General features: G+C 47.2%; 2 protein-coding genes and 1 long non-coding RNA gene across 3 annotated transcripts; all 3 read left to right on the top strand.

Annotated features, from left to right (window-relative positions):
- Positions 1–175: 175 nt before the first annotated feature.
- LOC122819417 lies at positions 176–3,472 on the top strand. The gene is made up of 3 exons (XR_006368610.1): positions 176–239; positions 334–493; positions 3,330–3,472. It is a non-coding gene; the product is annotated as an uncharacterized LOC122819417 (long non-coding RNA).
- A 5,303-nt stretch (positions 3,473–8,775) lies between these two features.
- On the top strand, positions 8,776–16,789 carry ythdc1 (YTH domain containing 1). The gene is made up of 16 exons (XM_044096135.1): positions 8,776–8,987; positions 12,283–12,384; positions 12,523–12,788; positions 12,857–13,226; positions 13,317–13,379; positions 13,447–13,541; positions 13,640–13,748; positions 13,828–13,945; positions 14,015–14,099; positions 14,168–14,322; positions 15,463–15,542; positions 15,663–15,699; positions 15,772–15,811; positions 15,893–15,955; positions 16,211–16,399; positions 16,470–16,789. Exons 1-16 carry the CDS (start codon positions 8,960–8,962, stop codon positions 16,650–16,652), a joined length of 1,983 nt encoding a protein of 660 aa, XP_043952070.1. The 5' UTR covers positions 8,776–8,959; the 3' UTR covers positions 16,653–16,789.
- Positions 16,790–17,107: 318 nt separating this feature from the next.
- On the top strand, positions 17,108–18,524 carry ufc1 (ubiquitin-fold modifier conjugating enzyme 1). The gene has a single exon (XM_044096141.1). It carries the CDS (start codon positions 17,884–17,886, stop codon positions 18,394–18,396), a length of 513 nt encoding a protein of 170 aa, XP_043952076.1. The 5' UTR covers positions 17,108–17,883; the 3' UTR covers positions 18,397–18,524.
- The last annotated feature ends 361 nt before the right edge of the window (positions 18,525–18,885 follow it).

The raw sequence follows: 18,885 nt of genomic DNA, 5'->3' as shown, positions 1-18,885 counted from the left end.
CCCGTTAGGGACAAAGGGCAGCAGAAAACAGAGGGATAGTCATTTTGATTTTTGTATCTTTATGTGCAAATGAGACTAAAACCCTAAATGATTTAAAAAATAATCATTTTAATTCATTATTTGGACAGCGTTTTTATACCATGAGAGATGAAAGGATAAAATACTGAGAGAGATAAAGTGTTAATTATTATTTAATGCTCTTCACCGTGCAGGTACAAAGGATAGCACCAACCTCACAGGTCAGATTCATCCATCATGTGTCAGAGCCATTCTTCCTGTTTCACAGTCTTGCAATGCACCTGTTTCTGTATTCATTTGGTTTTTTATTTCCAGATGCCTCTGCATGGACTTGAAGCTGTTCTCCAGGTGGAGGTTCTGACCCAGGTTCTGACCCAGGAGACACAGCTGACCTCACCTTGGCATTGACCTGCAGGTCCTTTCATTGTGTCTGACCCAGTTTTCAGGAAGAAGACTCACTTTGCTTGGCTGGACGGTGAGGACCTTTGACTGTTTTCACCTAAACATGTGAAATTAGATTTTAACTACATGAAATCAATTTGGGCTGCACAGTGGTGCAGTTGGTAGAGCTGTTGCCTTGCAGCAAGAAGGTCCGTGGTTCGATTCCCATCCCGGGGTCTTTCTGCATGGAGTTTGCATGTTCTCCCTGTGCATGGTGGGTTCTCTCCGGGTTCTCCGGCTTCCTCCCACAGTCCAAAAACATGACTGTCAGGTTAATTGGTCTCTCTAAATTCTCCCTAGGTGTGAGTGTGTGTGTGAATGGTTGTGTGTCTCTGTGTTGCCCTGTGACCAGTGTTGGCATAGTTACTTTGAAAAAGTAACTTTAATCGGACTACTGATTACTCCTTGAAAAGTAACTTAGTTAGATTACTGACTACTTGATTTGGAAAGTAACTAAGTTACATTAAAAGTAACTTTTTAGTTACTTTCAGCAGCTGCTAACAACAACGCTCCGCCTCCTGTGAAAATCACATTGATCTTTGCCAAAACTTAATTGTAAGCTATTTTATAATGACACCATCAACAATGTGTCTCCACTGATAAGGTTGAACTGAAGAGGAGATTGTACAAAAAAAAAAGGTGAGTAATTTGTGTGGTCCACTGTTGTCTGGAAAACTCTAAGAAGGATTTTAAAGCCCCCCCCCTCCCCCAGCCTCCAGGTTCTGTGTTTGATGTCACTGCGCACAGATCTCCTCCTGCAGCTCCACAGCTCAGATGGCTGCACAGATTTGTGACACTTATCTTAATATTAATAATTATAAAGGCGTTAAGTTTCCATTATAATTATTACCAACTACGGACACGTTCATTCGTGGCTGTTTTCACGTTTATTGCGCTGTTCATATTGGTCTTGTTAAGAAAAATGATTATTTCTAATGCTTTAAACAGTTAATTTTATGTCATGTTTAAAAGGTATCTTGAACATTCTATGTTGTATAAATTTCTTAGTTTTAAACAGATATTCTGTGAAGAATTTACAGGAAATTATCCACCAGAGTAAATGTCAAAGGTCAGGAACTAGATGCAGATCAAAGGAGATCTTTTAGGATTGTTATCAGGGCTCAGGAAGCCACGAAATTAGCATCTAGTGCAGGGCAGAAGCCGGTTGGGTTCACAGAACATCAAAAGGTTTTATAACCACATCTGGCAGGGTTTGAACTAAAATGCAACATAGAATGTTGAGATCATTAACATTTTTCTAAGTATTAATAGCAAGTTTATAATTAAAGTGTATTATCTAAGTTTAGAATGGTGAATGCTGAATGTATTTGAAAATTGTACTGTCTATGATAATATCTGAATCAAATGGAAATTGTTTCAATGAAAATGTGTTGTTTAGTATTAGAAAACTGTTCAGGATGTATGTGATAAGGCAAAGATTCAAATCTTTGGAGAGGCTCAATGCAAAACTAGGTTTGTGAAGATAATCTTTCCTTAAACTAAATTACTTGATTTGGCCGGGAGGCACTCCGAATTTCACAGGTATCTGTGAAGTCTTGTTGTATGCTTTTATTTGCCCAAATGGCCTTAGAGCCCAGGAGACCAGGATGCAGCTGCTTGCTCCATTGTTCTTCCAGAGACCAAATGGCCTTTGATCTCTGGCGTGAAATTAAGGGAAGTTCTAAGTTTTATTGGCGTCCAAGGTAGCGTCTGATTGGTCATACAGAGCTCCTGGTTGGTCGAACCAGGGGTACGCCTTAATGAATACATTAAAAGTTAGGAAACTCCTCCACTATAAAAGTTCGTGCACAGTAATAATAAATCAGAAAGCTGCACTGTTAATTTCTGCCGTTTGGCATCAGCCTTCTCCAAAGACATGTCTTTGCTTTTTCTTTCTCTGTCTCTGTCTTTGTTTTTATTCTTTGTCTGTCTCAGGTAATGAGTCTGTATCTTGGCTGCTTTGCAGTTTGTGTTGTTACTTCATTGTGGTTTCTTATTGGATTAAACGCTGTAACTCTGTGACGTCATCACGCATGTTGCTCCTGATTGGCACACACTCCTCGCTGGAAGGACCCGGGAAATAGGAAGAAATAGAGAGCCAAGCTTTTTCCAAATTAAGCTAACTTAGTACTATTTCTTTAACAGTCTCCAGGTTCTGTGTTTGCGCTTAAGCTCGACGCACATTCAGAGGTAATATATTGATTGACAATATTAACAAAGACACAGCGGGACGGATCATCCTGGAAATGATGGACAGGGAGAGACTGAGTAAAACTACCTTTATGACGGACAAATTCTGGGATTTATTATGAGTCTCTGCTTATTTCCAAACCCAAATGAGAAACTTCACGATCAAAAACGAGCCCAAAAAGGTGCAACCCGCCACTCATTAAATTTACAAGCGACTTAAAAAAAACGAAGCCCAAAGCCGCTTATAATAATCGGACTTGGCGACAGAAACTGAAAATAGTTCCAGTTTTTCCACCAACAAAATTCCTCCATTGTTTACATGTCGAGAGACGTGGTCGGTCAAAGAACAAGAGGAAATACGATTAAATAACTAAAGAAGATAGTAACGCAAAAATGATTTTGATAAGTAACTGTAGTCTGACTACTGGATTTGAAACAGCAACGCGTTAGATTACTGGTTACTGAAAAAAGTGGTCCGACGTCAGTAACGCGTTACAAATTAACGTGTTACTGACATCACTGCCTGCGACAGACTGGCGACCTGTCCAGGGTGACCCCGTGACCCCGCCTCTCGCCCAGGACGCAACTGGAGATAGGCACCAGCAACCCTCCTGACCCCATTAGGGAAGAAGGGTGTAAAGAAAATGGATGGATGGATGAAATCAATTTTTCATTAACAGATCAACTGGGGTAAATTTTCAGAGTCATTCCAGGCAGAAAACCGGATTCCTCTTGCTGTTGTAACGTGTTCTTCCTGCCACCGGTGATATAAAGACTGTGGGCTTCACCGGCAGTGGAAGACCAGGAGAGATCCCTCCTTATTACTGTGGTCATTTTAAATAGTTTCTGATAAAGAATATTTACCTTTTGACTTGTGCAGGGATCCTTTTTCATAATGTGTTCTTTCAATATTATTTACATTTTTGAAAGTTTCTTTTGTTGTAGCTCAGTTGATTTACATTATTTAGTTTTCATAGAAATGGTGTCGTTTCCACATAAAGTTACTTTGTGGCTGTAATTTGTTGGAGAGACAGTAGAACCAATAAAGTTGTAAATATATTTGACAATTGGAAAACCTTGTTTAAACATTTTATATGTATAAATACAAAGTTTCCTGAACATTTTGAACAATGACTAGAATCAGTCCAGATTTTCTTTCCAAACCCGACAGACAGACAAGTTGTTTATGTTTTAACAGTTAGAATCAACTGTTGGTTTTTGTAATAAAGCGAGTACATACAGAAACATATTGTTCAGTTACAAATCATAATACAAAATAAGTGTCATGAGTTGTGGTTTGGTGGTGGCGGTGAGGCAAACGCAGTAGACCCAGATGATGTGAAATGAGGAGTTTTAATGAAAATAAACAGGAAACAGTTCTCAGACCTGGCAGCACTGAAGAGCGGAAGGTTAATGCTCACTTCAGGTAGCGACAGGGCTCAGGAAGCGAGGACTTAACAGTCGACTCTAACTGAGACGAAGAGCGTACACTGACGACACTGACTGCAGACAAGGATCCGACAAAGACAGACACACACAGGTGACACTAAATGCAACAAGAGGGTAATCAGGAACGAGACACACCTGGGGACTAATCACGGGAAACAGTTTGACAACACAGAGACTCAGTTTACACACAGGAAACTAGAAATAAACATACAGAAAAAAATTGTACGACAGTATATCTGAACAAATGGCGTTTCAGACGCCCAAAACGGGAAACCCAACGAGGGTGGGCGGAGGGAGCTGGATGGGGGTCCCGAGTCCATAAACAACAAAAAACTACCCAACATAATTGGGAAACACAAGGGTCCAGAGTCCAAAACAAACAAAACAAACCCAACTGGGTGGGCGGAAGCACTGGAAGGCAAACCACGGAGGCGGTCCGCGCCGTCTTGTTGCGCAGGAAGCGGAGCCCAAAGGCGGTCAGGGGGGCCACTCGGCGCAGGGAAGCGGGAACCACGGAGGTCTTCCAGAGACCGGCGCAGGGAGGCGTGAAACCACGGAGGCGGTCCGCGGCGTCCACGGCGCAGGGATTGGCGGGAACCACGGAGGCGGTCCGGCCGCCCGCGCGCGAGGCGGGAACCACAGGTTGTCCCTCCGTCCGCGCGGCGAGGCGGAACCACGGAGGCTGTCCGCACGTGGCGATTTCTGCCGTTTGGCAGCACGCACGCAAGACAAGGTCTTTGCTTTTTCCGTCTCTGTCTTTGGAGTCTCTGGGTCTGTCTCAGGTAATGAGTCTGTATCTTGGCTGCTTTGCAGGAGTCTCATTGTGGTTTCTGCACGCGGCGAACCGTGGCACAAGGAGTCTCTCACGCATGGGCGACGAGGAGCACAAGGAGTCTCTGGGCGCACGGGGCGGCGAAAAGGAGCACAAGAGAGCCAAGCTTTTTCCAAATTAAGCTAACAGTAGCACAAGGAGTCTCGATGTTTGCAGGCGACGAGGAGCACAAGGTAGTCCTGGGCAAGCGGACGAGGAGCACAAGGAGTCTCTGGGAAGCACTTGGTGTCTCGGGGGCACCACTCGGAGTCTCGGGGGAACCACTAGGAGTCTCGGGGGAAACACTAGGAGTCTCGGGGGAAGCACTAGGAGTCTCGGGGGAAACACTAGGAGTCTCGGGGGAAGCACGAGGAGTCTCGGGGGAAGCACTAGGAGTCTCGGGAAGCACTAGGAGTCTCGGGAAGCACTAGGAGTCTCGGGAAGCACTAGGAGTCTCGGGGAAGCACTAGAGTCTCGGGGAAGCACTAGGAGTCTCGGGGAAGCACTAGGAGTCTCGGGGAAGCACTAGGAGTCTCGGGGAAGCACTAGAGTCTCGGGGAAGCACTAGGAGTCTCGGGGAAGCACTAGGAGTCTCGGGAAGCACTAGGAGTCTCGGGAAGCACTAGGAGTCTCGGGGAAGCACTAGGAGTCTCGGGAAGCACTAGGAGTCTCGGGGAAGCACTAGAGAGGCTTTGTGCGCTGCTGAGCGGGCGGCAGGAACGGGAGCCTGGCGCCGGCTGGAGCGGCGGCAGGAACGGGAGCTGCGCCGGCTGGGCGGCAGGAACGGGAGTGGTAGCGCTGCTGGAGCGGGCGGCAGGCGGGCAGCCGCTGGAGCGGCGCAGGAACGGGAGGCGCCGGGGAGCGCGGCAGGAACGGCGGCGGCAGGAACGGTGCTGGAGGCAGCGGTTCTCCAGACATGACAGCTAGCGCTGCCTCACGCTCCCACTCTGCCTCCCTCTGCAATGCCACCAGCTCAGGAAGCGGAAAACGTGGAACCCAGTAGTCCAGCAACAGACCCAAACGGATGGCGAATCCAAGCCGTCTTGTCTTGGCCATGGCAGCCTCATACTCCCGTATGGTCTCTAATAACTCCTGCCACTCCTCTGGGTCCATGATGGATTCTGCTGCTCACCTTTCAGCTTGGTCGGATCCTTCTGTCATGAGTTGTGGTTTGGTGGTGGCGGTGAGGCTGATGTGAAATGAGGAGTTTTAATGAAAATAAACAGGAAACAGTTCTCAGACCTGGCAGCACTGAAGAGCGGAAGGTTAATGCTCACTTCAGGTAGCGACAGGGAAAAGCGAGGACTTAACAGTCGACTCTAACTGAGACGTACACTGACGTACACTGACTGCAGACAAGGATCCGACAAAGACAGACACACACAGGTGACACAAAATACACAAGAGGGTAATCAGGGAACGAGACACACCTGGGGACTAATCACGGGGAAACAGGACAACACAGAGACTCAGACACACAGGAAACTAGAAATAAACATACAGAAAAACACAGAACACGACAATAAGATTAAAGTTATCCTGAGCTGGACTTTCTGAAGGGTGGAGGACATGAGACCGGCGCCGTTAGGCTGGGAGGGAAACACCTGAGCAGGTGAGATGAAGACAGTTAGAAATTACACATTGGTCTAATTTATGTATCCAGTGACTTTATCCAAAAAGGTTTTCATGTAGAAAAATTATGATTCTCTCTGGTGGTTACCAGCTCAGTGTCTACTGCCGGGAATCTATTGCCATTGGTAGAATTAATATGGAATAGTGGGACACCAGTCAGTTTACTGGTTGAGCTGGAGTCCTTATAGGAGACATTATGCTGAACTATGATAATTGATCCAGTTTATCTGCAGCCAAGAATATTCTAGTTACAGAATGTCACTAGTTAGAAGTTTAGAAGTCTTTTGGTTTGTTTGTAAATTATATTCACAATGTGAATAATAAGAAAAATATTTGGCAAATAAACAACAAAAATGCACCGTGAATGGATGCACTAAGTTGGCCAAAATTGTCGACTAAATGTAAAACTGACCAAACCTCTTTTACATCTAGTTCTTATTAAATAAGTTAAAGGATGTTATATTTTAGATTTTAACTTATTTATTTTAAAAGTACCATTCACAACATCAAAATCTAATATTTGAACTTCAGCACCAGCAAGTATTTACTTATATCTGTTTTCTGAATCTGTGATGGACTGGTGATCTGTCCAGGGTCAGCAGCCCTCATGACCCACTATAAGGATAATTCATGATAATTAATGGATGGAGAAATGTGATGTTAATGTACATTTGTCTCCAAAATATTGATTGAATTTATGTTTTATGACTTTTGTTTGAGATAGATGGGGTGTAAGGATAGATAAATACATTTCCATAATTATTCCTTATTGTTGCTCATTTTAGATCGCTTGTTACTAATATAATTTTAAATAAAGATTTAATAAAGATTTAAAGATAAAAAAGGGACATACCACGTGACAGACATGCCACGTGACATATCGCGTTTTGTAGCCATTTCTTTACTGTTTAATTTGTATTTTTAATGTTGAAAGTGTTCTTGGGTGTTTTTAAAGGCGTTGTCAAATAAAATACGTTATTATTATAATTATTATTAAACGGTTTGTACAGGAAATAGTGTCACTAGCGCCCCCGTCATGTCTGGAATGAAATAGTCCCATTTCTATGAGACTGACAGTGTTTTTTTTTATTTTATTTTATTTATTTTTTTTTTTTATTGAATATATAAAAAAAACAATAACAATCTCAAATAACAAGTCAATAACAAATATTTCAATACAAGAAGAAATATCACAACTCCTGCTTTTGAAAAATACAATTAAATACAAAGGCTGGAACAAAGTATAAAATAAATAAATAAAATAATAATAGTAGTTAAAATAAATTAATCAGTGGGGACTACCAACTGAAAATCTTCAATTAACTCAAACAATTTAATTGCATTTAAATTCTGCATCTTTCTCAGACATCTTTTGAAAAGGGAAAGTTCATTTTTGAGAGCAGAGATTGAGAGGGAGCATTTAGCATAGCGACATTTATGGATATAATTCTTTGTTACAATTATTAGAATATTGATTAAAGAGACTGACAGTGGTCCGTCCCCGCCCCTTTCTGTTTGCTGCAGCGAAGTGTACTTGGCGAGGTGTACTTGAAAATTACACATCATGCAAGGCCTTCTTCTTTTTGTTCTTTGTGTTTTTTAATGGCAGATTAAGATTCTTTATCGCCATCTACTGCGCTGGAGTATGGAACAGAATATTTTCCTTTTTTAACCTAAAGTATAATCTTGTTTTGTTTAAAAATTTTATAACTGCTAATTATTACATGTTCTCCTGTCTCCATGTCCAAACTCTTAGCTATACCTGCAGGATGTTTACCTATCAAATATGAAGTTTTATTTAATCCTGCATGTTCGAGCCCTGCCCACCCACTCAGGGTGTATGTCTACACACACAGTTGATTTTTGGGCACACCAAAAATCAACTGTGTACCCAGCTGATTTTTTGTTTGTTTGTTTTTTTGGGGGTGGGGAGGGTTATTGTAATCCATAAGGAGGCCCAGAAGAAGATCTTTGGGAACCACTGTATTAGCACAACTGGTGGAGATGTGACATTAAAGGGAGCAGATCAGAAAAGCTGTGAGATCAAAAGCTAAAAGGTGGATGCTAAAAAATGAACCAGTTATAACATATATTCTGAATATTAAAGAATACTTATTTGATATGTAAAGACATATTTAATTAGTAACTGGGCTGATAAAGAGAATAAAGTTTTTTGTAAGCCTTGCTTGTCCTGATCCTCCTCACCTGTAGGTGGCGGTAATTCACCACGTCGTTGTTTATGCTATTACCTTCACAACAAGAAGCAGCAGCGCCAGCCGCAGTTGGCCATTTGACTCCTCCAGATGGTCTAGCTGGTCTTCTTGGTGGTTTTTTGGAGTTTTGTATTATTTCCAGTAAAACCAGTCAGTCCATCTCAGTTTTCTGCCCTCGAGACAGAAAAACATCATTAAGCGAGTCATGGCGGCCGACCGGCGCGAGGACAAAGGTAGGCCATTAGCTGTTAGCATTAGCACCACGGTGACGTATTTATTTATCAATATTGACCAAACACCCGCGGAATTCACGATATATCTACCTGATATGTATACCTGTCGGTGTACACAAGAGAATCACTGACCAGCAGCGGCCTAAAGGTGCTAGCAGCTAATGGACGCTATTAGCATTAGCAACACGGCGGCGTCTTTGTTCCTGACTGCTTCAGTTCATCTGTAGAAAATGATCGGTTTCTAGAGGTGATTCTCTCTCTAAGGTAGTGTTTATCTAACATCTTCAGGCTGAGGGTCACTTAGCAAACACTCACGGACCACCTGACCTGAAAATTTCCCGCGATAACACAACTTAATATGTAATGCAACCTGAAATAAAAATATTAGCTTCTAATGTTTCTATATTAGAAGCTAATACAAACGTGAAAACAACAATTCACGTGTTGTTGTTTTTCTTTGTTCATCCTAATGAGAAGAGTGTTGCTGATTGGTAAATGTGACTGGTCAACACAAAGCCATGAACACGTCTAGTTGGGTATTTTGAGTTATTTGCAGATTCTGAACATGTCTAAGCCAGTGGAGCCCAAAGCGGGTCCCTGAGGTCCGGTGTTCTGTCAGATACCCATACATTGTCAGATCGTCATACGCGTATGACAAACTGATTGCTATATCTGTCAGATCAGCATACGTTTGCATACGTTTCAGCATACGTTGTCAGATAGTCATACGCTTAGCTCAGACATGTATACGTTGTCATTACCATATGATTTTATTTAATCAGCAACATAGAATCATGACGTAGATAAGGATTTTTTTCAAAAGTGAAACACTGGTTTTGCCCCAGTTTCAGTGTGGGTAAAAATTGCGTTTTCATACACGACATGCTATCCAAGTTAGCAGACATGTTATCCAACCCAAAAATATTAAGGAAGTGGGGGACGTGAATTTAAACAGGGCGTGTTTTAGGACGTGTTTTGTAGTTTACTGCAGCTGCAGCAGCATTAAATTTAATTTATTTAGTTACTTTTTATTGTGTCTCTTCTCGCGTATGACAAGCTGACGACTCCTCTCAATATGGCGGACCTCCTGCAGAGAGCGCATGCGTGCGCATGCGCTCTTACCATATGTATGCTATTCTGACATGTATGGCTATCTGACAGAACACCGGCATCCTGCATGTTTTAGTTTCTCCCTGGTTTAACGCACCTGGATCCAACGGTGGCTCATTAGAGACCTAAGAAGAACATTGACATGCTGGAAAGGTTGTTACTAAAACCAGGTAGAGAATAAAACATGCAGGAGTGACTCTAAAAGAATCAGGGATCAAATCTGTGGTAATCTATACTTTCCTCAATATCAGCCAGTAATGTCTCAGTTGATGTTGGAATTACTAAAAAATGAACTTTTCAGTCAGATTTTATTTTATGGTTTATATTTGCTCAGTGGTTGCCTGCAGTTCAAAAAAGTTACAAGATTCAGAAATATTTTCTGTGAAGAATTATCACAATAATATAGTTTATTACCCGATCTTATGAAATGCTCAGAAACAATAGATTCCATAAAAATCAAAATGATATTAAAAGCAGAATAACTGAGCCAAATGAATTCTTGTCAGTGAAACTTTGCATTTTTATTGGTGTGGTTCAGATATGATGTGTCTTTAATATAGCAAACATATTTCTTTACTGTAAACTTATACAATAAGACAGGTTTAAATTAATCTTCTTATGTTTTTCTGTCTCAGCTGTGATTCTGCAAGCGATTTTTTGGGGGCTGTTGTGGAGCAGAGGGATCATATGTTACTGTATCAGCCAGGTAGCCGCTGCAGCTAGTGACGTGAACCTGCAGGAGCCTTTACTGTGCATGGAGTCACGTCCACAAAACCAGACGGTTCAGTGCAGGATGAGCAGGAAGCCAAAAATGGCCCCATATTTATGATCCAATTTCTATTTAATGTGACTTAAATTAAAGCTGAGATGTTTGAATGTGTAAAGTCTGTATTCTCTCTGGATGCAGATCTATAAACAGTTTGGTTTCTCTGTTTAAACCAGCATTACATGCTAACATCACATACAGACTCGTTGCCATGGCAACAGAGCACAGAGCACAGATTACATCAGGAACATAAAAATCATTCCAGGCAAAACATGCATAAAACCCCAGAACATTCAGTCTGTTAGTTTTCTGTTTTGATTATTAATAAGGGATTACCTGAACGCCCGCTGTGATTGGTTCGCTAAGTTAAGCATCTGCTCCACTGATGATCTGTCAGAAAGTCGATGTATTTTGGTGCTAACTGAATCAAAACACACCGAAGCGCAGCGCGGGTTCATATATTTATAACGAAAACATTTTGCTGGCTGTGAAACGTGGGCCGTATCGTCGTAGCGGTGTCGGTTAGCAGCACAGTGATGTGTCCGTTCTCCAGATTCTTTGCTTGATTGTGTGATTTTTCCAGACCTCAGACTCAGCGCGGCGTCCAACCCGCCAATCACTGACAAGACGTGTTATTTACGTTTTATTTTGAAAAGTCCATATAGATGCAGGAACATGAAGGAAAAAAGGTTTAGGAAATATTGCTGGAGACTTGTCCCTGCCTGGACGTGTCGTCACTGTCCGTCAGAAAGGCTTCGAGTCAGGTCCAGCTCCAGGAATATTTTAAAAATAGTTTTACTGTCTTTAATTTGATTATTTGTGTAGTTTTAATTTTGTTTTTCAAGGCAAAAAGATTCCAGTTAGGCTTCATTCTGGATGCTTTCAGTTTTATTTAGGGCCATAATTCCAGATCAGTGATAAGATAATATTTATCAAGTTCACTTCAAAATAATTAATCCAAATATATCCCCCCAAACCAGAGCAATGAGTTGGATGAGTGGACTGAAAGTCATTTGATTCAACAGTAGAATTAAGTTAGATTATAACAATATGATGAAAAGTCATTTTTTGGTTTAAAGTTTTGGTTCCATTTCGAAAATGTTCAGTTATAAATAAAATCCTGAAAAGTTTCAGGCTGAAGTGCAAACAGTTTAAAACCAGAAAAGTTTCATTTTGAGTTAGGAACCAACCTCAGCGCCGCTTGTTTCTCTCTACCTTGAATCAACGCAACGCATTGTCAGGTAAAGCTGAGTGGCTGTTAGCAATAGTAGCTAACGCATCTGTACGCACAGGTGAGCTGGCCTCTGATTGGTTCATGTTCCTGACCAGAACCGCCACCAGAGGGAAAAACTGACCCAGAATGTCCTGTAGGGGCCGCTGTCCCCGTCTCTGTCCCTCAGCGTCTCGGTTCTGTTTCAGACGGGGAACTGAACGTTCTGGAGGATCTTCTGACCGAAGCGCCGGATCAGGATGACGAGCTCTACAATCCGGAGACGGAACGCGAAGTCAGCGACAAGAAAGGTACGGAACCGGCTCCCTCAGAGCCTGGACTGTGTTCTGGTTCTGGGATCGGTCCAGTCTGACTTCACATGATGCCACTGTGAGCGATGATGTCACAGCAGCAGCTATGACGTCATCAGCCGGTCCTCTCCCTCTCAGGAGTGAAGAGGAAGAGCGAGCGATCGGACAACCAGGACGTGAAGAGGCTCCGCCCCTCGTCAGGGCACGCCCCCTCCAGGTCCTCTGGGAAGCGGGCGCTGAGCTCCAAGAAGGCGTCCAGCCCACGCCGCCACACCGCCGCCTACCATCACGAGTACTACGAGGAGCGAAAGGGGAGGCACGGCGCCCAAGAGGGCACACGGAGCCGCGGCGTGGAGGACGGCCGGCGCCGAGAGTCGCAGCGCAGCGTGGAGGCTTTGAGCCGGGTAACGCCCCACGCCCTGAGCGGGCCGCCTGCCGCTCGCACCACCGCTCACTTCCTGTTTGTGTTTAGAAGCTGCGCCGCGACGAGAGGCAAGTGAGCCCCTCCCCTCACGGTGAAGACAACCAATCGGAGGAGGAGGCGGAGTACAGCTCAGAGCCGGCGTCGGGAAGCTCCTCGCCCGCCGCCTCGCACGACGAGGAGGAGGAAGAGGAGGAAGACAATCAGGAGGAGGAGGGGGAGGAGGGTATGGAAGAGGAAGAGGAGGAGGAGGAGGGAGAGAAGGAGGATGAAGATGAGGAGGAGGATGAATACGATGAGCGTCATGGCGACGGGAATGACTATGACACGCGCAGCGAGGCTGGCGACTCTCGCTCCGCCTCCTCTGTCAGTTTCTCAGACGGGGATTCGGGACGCTCAGGCTCCGCCTCTGAAGCATCAGGTAACCATGGCAACGACCGCCGTTCACCTCAGCAGCTGAAATGTGCTGTGCTTTAATTCTGATATCAGTGCTGTGCTTTTATTCTGAAAGGGTCAGAGAAGAAGCGAGAGAAGCTGTCGTCGTCGGTTCGAGCAGTTCGGAAAGGAATAGAGAGTAAGAACCTTCCCGACCCGGCGGTACCAACCCGGCCCGCTGACTGAACACGCCTCTGTCGTTGCAGATCCCACCAGCAAGCTGCGCTACATCCTGCGGGAAGCCCGCTTCTTCCTCATCAAGAGCAACAACCACGAGAACGTTTCTCTGGCCAAGGCGAAGGTCGGTCCACGGCTCCCTCTGCTGCCGGCACCATCGCCGACGTGCACTAATGTTGGTTACTGTGCTCTGTCTCCATGGCGACCGTGTCCTGCCTTCAGGGCGTCTGGTCCACGCTGCCGGTCAACGAGAAGAAACTGAATGCCGCCTTCCAGTCGGCGCGCAGCGTCATCCTCGTCTTCTCCGTAAGGGAGAGCGGCAAGTTCCAAGGTACCTTCATCTGCTTCCTGACTTCTCTTCATCACTATGACTTCCTGTTTCCATGGCTCTGACTTCCTGTTTCCTGCAGGTTTCGCTCGCCTGTCGTCAGAGTCGCATCATGACGGTTCTCCGATCCACTGGGTCCTTCCTGCTGGGATGAACGCCAAGATGCTGGGTGGAGTCTTCAAGATCGACTGGCTCTGCAGGTCAGCTGCTTCCTGAACCTGGACAACCCGGTTCTGGTCGGACCTGGTTCTGACAGTCCTGTGTTGCAGGAGGGAGCTGCCCTTCATCAAGACGGCTCACCTGTTCAACCCCTGGAACGACAACAAACCCGTGAAGATCGGACGGGACGGCCAGGTGAGGTCCTCCTGGTCCTGGCTCTGGTCCTGGTCCCGGTTCCTCTCCAACCGTGTGCTCTGTTGCAGGAGATCCAGCCGAAGGTGGGCGCCCAGCTGTGCGCCCTGTTCCCATTGGACGAGAGCGTGGATGTGCACCATGTGGCGCGGCGCGTGCGTCAGAAGGGCCAGACGCCGTCAGAGCTGCGGCCACGCGGCCGCCCGCCACAGCGTGAGCCGGGAAGGTTAGCCAATCACCGAGCTCCTCCCCTGCTTCCTGTTCTACCGCCGCATCGTGGCGCCACCTGCTGCCGGACCACGGACACGGTGCCGCTCTGTTGTTGCGCCGTTCTGGTTGAAGCTTTGAGTCAGGCAGGAAGTAGTTCCCCGGCGGCGTGATGAGGTCACCAAATTGAGAAGTTGATGTGTGATTGGAGCGCCGCCTGCTAATGATGGCGGCGACAGAGCGGCACAAGATGGAATTTCTCTCATGATGAAATTTTGTCTTTGCAGGAAGTTGTTTGGCGGGTAGTCGGACTGTGGCTGACCTTTCTGAATAAAAGGACGATGGACTGATGGGGGGAGGGGGGTGGAACTGTTTCTGGCTTTGAGCAGGTGGGTGTGGCTGGGGGCGGGGCTTCCTGGCTTTCTGTGAGGTAAATCACAGGAACGAAGGACTTTTGGACTGACAGCAGGGCCCCCCCCCCCCTACCTGAAGGACAATGTTGTCCCCCCGCCACCCCTGCTGGGGCAGACTGTGGGGGGAGGGGGGCTGATGGGCTGATGGATTGATCTGGCACCGGGGGGAGGAGCCGACGGACGCTGGAACGCCCCGATTGGTTGCTTGTGTTCAGGACTGTTGGTATGGAGGGGGCGGGGCTTGGGCACAAAGGGGCGGGGCTTTCGGTGTTGATTAACAGGACTGCACCATCATCATCACCATCACCCTTTCAAAATAAGAGGGTCTGTAATGGACGTGATGAGGAACTGTTTGTTAGTTTTCCCTAACGGCTCCAGCAGCGGTATGTCGCCCTCCAGAGGCTTCTTCTGTTTCCTTCCTGTGTGAGTGAGAGTGTGACTAGAGCCAGGGTCAGAACCGACCCGACCCGCAGGACCACCGCTTGGCGGACGCTAACCTGAGCGCAGGTCTGTGGATGGGGTAACTGTCACCATGGTGACAGGATCAGAGTGGCAGCAGGTAACGTACCAGGGTTCACCACCATGACGACAGCAGCAGCACCTGGCTGCTCTGACCCCGCCTCTCTGGTCAGGAGCCTGCAGACGACGCTCGGGGAATACTGTACCTGCCTCCGTGTGTGTGGGTGTGTGTGTGTGTGTGGTTTTGTCCGCGTGTGTGTGTCTTAATTGTGGACTTGTTCACGTAGGCGTCGACCTGAAGAGTATGACCTTCATGGCAGGAAGCGACCGCGAGCTGATGGCCCGCCCGACTTCAACCAGCGGCCAGGTGCAGATCACCTGTTCACAAGCCTGCTAGCATGCTAGTTTAGCTTGCTGTCTAAGTAGCTCAGCCTCTTCACCTGTTAGGGGTAACGTTTATCTGTCATTAACTGTTGCTCATCACCAGGGTTCATCCCAGACCTACGGAGCCAGCCCGTGGACAGGTGAGACTCACCTGGCAGTGGGCGGGGCCTCAGTTTCAGGTAGAAAGTAAGACGTGATGTTTCTTCTTGCAGGAGATTCTCCAGTGTCAGACGAGACGTCTTCCTGAATGGGGTGAGTCTGGGGGCGTGGCCTCTGCAGCGTGATGTCGGCACGCTCACCTGTGTGACGTCTACCTGTGTTCACCTGTTTCAGTCCTACGACTACATGAGGGACTACCACCACAACGTGGGGCCCCCGGCTCCCTGGCAGACTCTGGTATGGTTCTGGGTTCTGATTGGATCAGGCATGCTAGCTTGCTGAGCTACCTCACCTGGCCAGTTCACCTGGAGGCGGGGCCAGGCCCGTTCTCTGTTCTGATCCAAAGTTTTACTGGTTTAAATTCGACCAATCAGAGAGGAGTTAAGCTAGAGAGTTCTGATTGGTTGCTGGTTCCCATGAGCCCACCTCGCTGAGGGAACTGGCTCTAAGCCCCGCCCCCAACCAGCTGACCCTTCCTGTTTGTGTGGACAGGCGGCGTACCCCGGCGTGGAGCAGCAGCCCCCCCACCACCCGCCCTACTACCACCACAGCCACCCCCCGCCACCCCCCCACCAGGCCTTCCACCACCACCACCCCTCCCTGCCGCCACACGAGGCTCCGCCCCCTCGCTTCAGAGACAAGCAGCGCGTGCCGCAGCACCGCGCCTTCGCGTCCAGCCCAGTGAGTTCTGATCCGGTTCTAAAGTGATTGGAAACCTTCTGCGTCTGACTTCCTGTTTCCTGTCTTGCAGCACGACTACGACATGCGAGTTGACGACTTTCTGCGGCGCACGCAGGCAGTGGTGAGCAGCCGGCGTGAGCGCGAGCGGCAGCGAGAGCGAGAGCGCGGCGGGCCGCGGCGCGACCGCGAGCGAGAGCGGGCGAGGGACAGGGAGAGAGAGAGGGACAAGGAGAGGGGGCGGTACCGCAGGTGATCACATGGAACTGAGCGCTCTTATTTTGACAGCCTGACTTCCCATTCATTTTCAAATTATGTATAAATAGCTGCAGGATGACATCATCAGTGTTCACGTCCGTTTCTTCAATAAAGTTTCTTTGGTCAAACTTTTAACTTGAAAGTCCGTAAAAACTTTTTTATGATGACTTCATTTCCCAGAATGCTCTGTCAGTCTGTAGGCTGGGTGCCAACAGGAGGGCGGGGCCTTCCCAGGGTCACATGACGCAAACAATAGTGATTTTATTGTGAAAGGTTGGATGTTTCCTGTTGGATCCTTCATATTAAAGGTTTTTTAATGTTCCACATGAAACCTGCCTGTTTTGTCACTTCCTGTTTGTTTGCTGCTGTCTGATTGGTTGTTGTCCTGCTGACTGGAGACTCAGAGGGGGCGGAGCCTGAGACTCCTTCCTGGTAAATGATGTGGCTGATCAGAACCGCCTCAGTGGACTTCAGTCCAGAACTCTTGACCCAGCAGAATCAGAATATCCGACCACAATCAGTGGGAACTCTGAGGCTTGAAGTGGGTCCAAATGCAAATCTCAAACCAGACCTGGTGATCTGAGTTCTTTTGGACCCGGTTAAGTAACCAGACCTGCTGCAGTCAGGGGTATGTGACTCAATCTCAAGATAAATCAGAACCAGCAGTTTGGACCCAGTTCTTTATTATTGCTGGTCAAAAGAAACATAAAACCATCTAAAGCTGCTGGGAGTATGAATAATTTTGGGTTTTGCAAGCCGTTAGAAAAGCTGAACGGGTCAGAGGTCCAGAACTTCAGTGGTTCTGAAAGGTAAAGCCCAGCCTGGGTCAGAGGTCATGTTTCTGAACGACTCTACTGGAACTGGATGAAGGGGATTAGTCGGTACCGCTCCTTTCAAACACCTGTTTCAGAACCACAAATTGGATTTAAGTGTTAAAACTGGACCCAGCAGGTTCTGTTCGGGTCGAAACGCAGATTCTAACCTGTTGCAGGTTTTTATGTTAATTATTTGAACCTGTTAGTGACGTCATCGCGGTTTGGTTCGCAGCTCTGAGGTTCTGATCCGGTCAGCATCATTCAGAACCAGCCGGGGCTTTTGCTTTGAAGGGACCGGAAAGGGCTCCGCAGGTTACAGCAGCTTCCGGTTTCTCTGGAGCCGCACGTCCACGTCAGGGTGAAGTAGAGCCGACACAAACAAGCCGGAGCAGAACCGAACCGAACAGTGGCACCATGGCGGACGAGGCCACGCGCAGAGCCGTGTCGCAGATCCCGCTCCTGAAGACGCACGCGGGCCCGCGGGAGCGCGCGCTGTGGCCGCAGCGGCTGAAGGAGGAGTACCAGGCTCTGATCCGGTTCGTAGAACAGAACAAGGCCGCCGACAATGACTGGTTCCGGCTGGAGTCCAACCTGGATGGCACGCGCTGGACTGGTACCTGCTGGTTCGTACATGAGCTACTGCGCTACGAGTTTCGTGTGGAGTTCGACATCCCGGTGACGTACCCGGAAACAGCGCCGGAAGTAGCGGTTCCGGAGCTGGACGGGAAGACCGCCAAGATGTTCCGAGGCGGGAAGATCTGCCTGACCGAGCACTTCGCCCCACTGTGGGCGCGCAATGTGCCGCGCTTCGGGCTCGCGCACCTCATGGCGCTCGGGCTCGCGCCTTGGCTGGCCGTGGAAGTTCCGGACCTGATCAACAAAGGTCACGTGGTCCACAAGGAGAAGCCGCGTGATGTGGCGGAATGACGTCAGAGGTGACGTATGGACATGGTTCCGGTTCTGGAACTGTCAGCTGGAACCAAAGTCCTACAGAAACAACACTTCCGGTTCTGCTGTGAGAATGATTGTACAGAAAATAAAGTTCTGGTTCCGAGTGTCTGTCTGGTTCTGTTACTACCCACCAGGTCATGCAGGATGCTCAAATAGTTCTGGTGTTCGTTAATCTGTTCAGTTTCTGCATAACAGAACCAGCACCACTCTATGAACTGGGCCTGGTTCTGGATCTGCAGGTTTTTTCCTCAGTCAGGTTCTGAGTCCTGGTTCAGAGCTAAAATTCTGGATCTTGAAATCAGATGGTACTGGTTCTTTCGCACAGAAGTAGCAGTGTGGCAAAGAACCAAGCCGGTACCAGAACCTCTTTGCTCAGGAAGTCCCGCCTTTGTAGTGTGGCAGAATCAGAGGGTTCTAGTGAAAGTCCATAACTTTTCTGACTGAACTCGCTGGGATCCGGAAAAG

This window comes from Gambusia affinis, linkage group LG17, assembly GCF_019740435.1.
Source record: "Gambusia affinis linkage group LG17, SWU_Gaff_1.0, whole genome shotgun sequence".
Taxonomy (NCBI): Eukaryota; Metazoa; Chordata; class Actinopteri; order Cyprinodontiformes; family Poeciliidae; genus Gambusia; species Gambusia affinis.
This window is presented reverse-complemented; position numbering and strand designations above follow the sequence as displayed.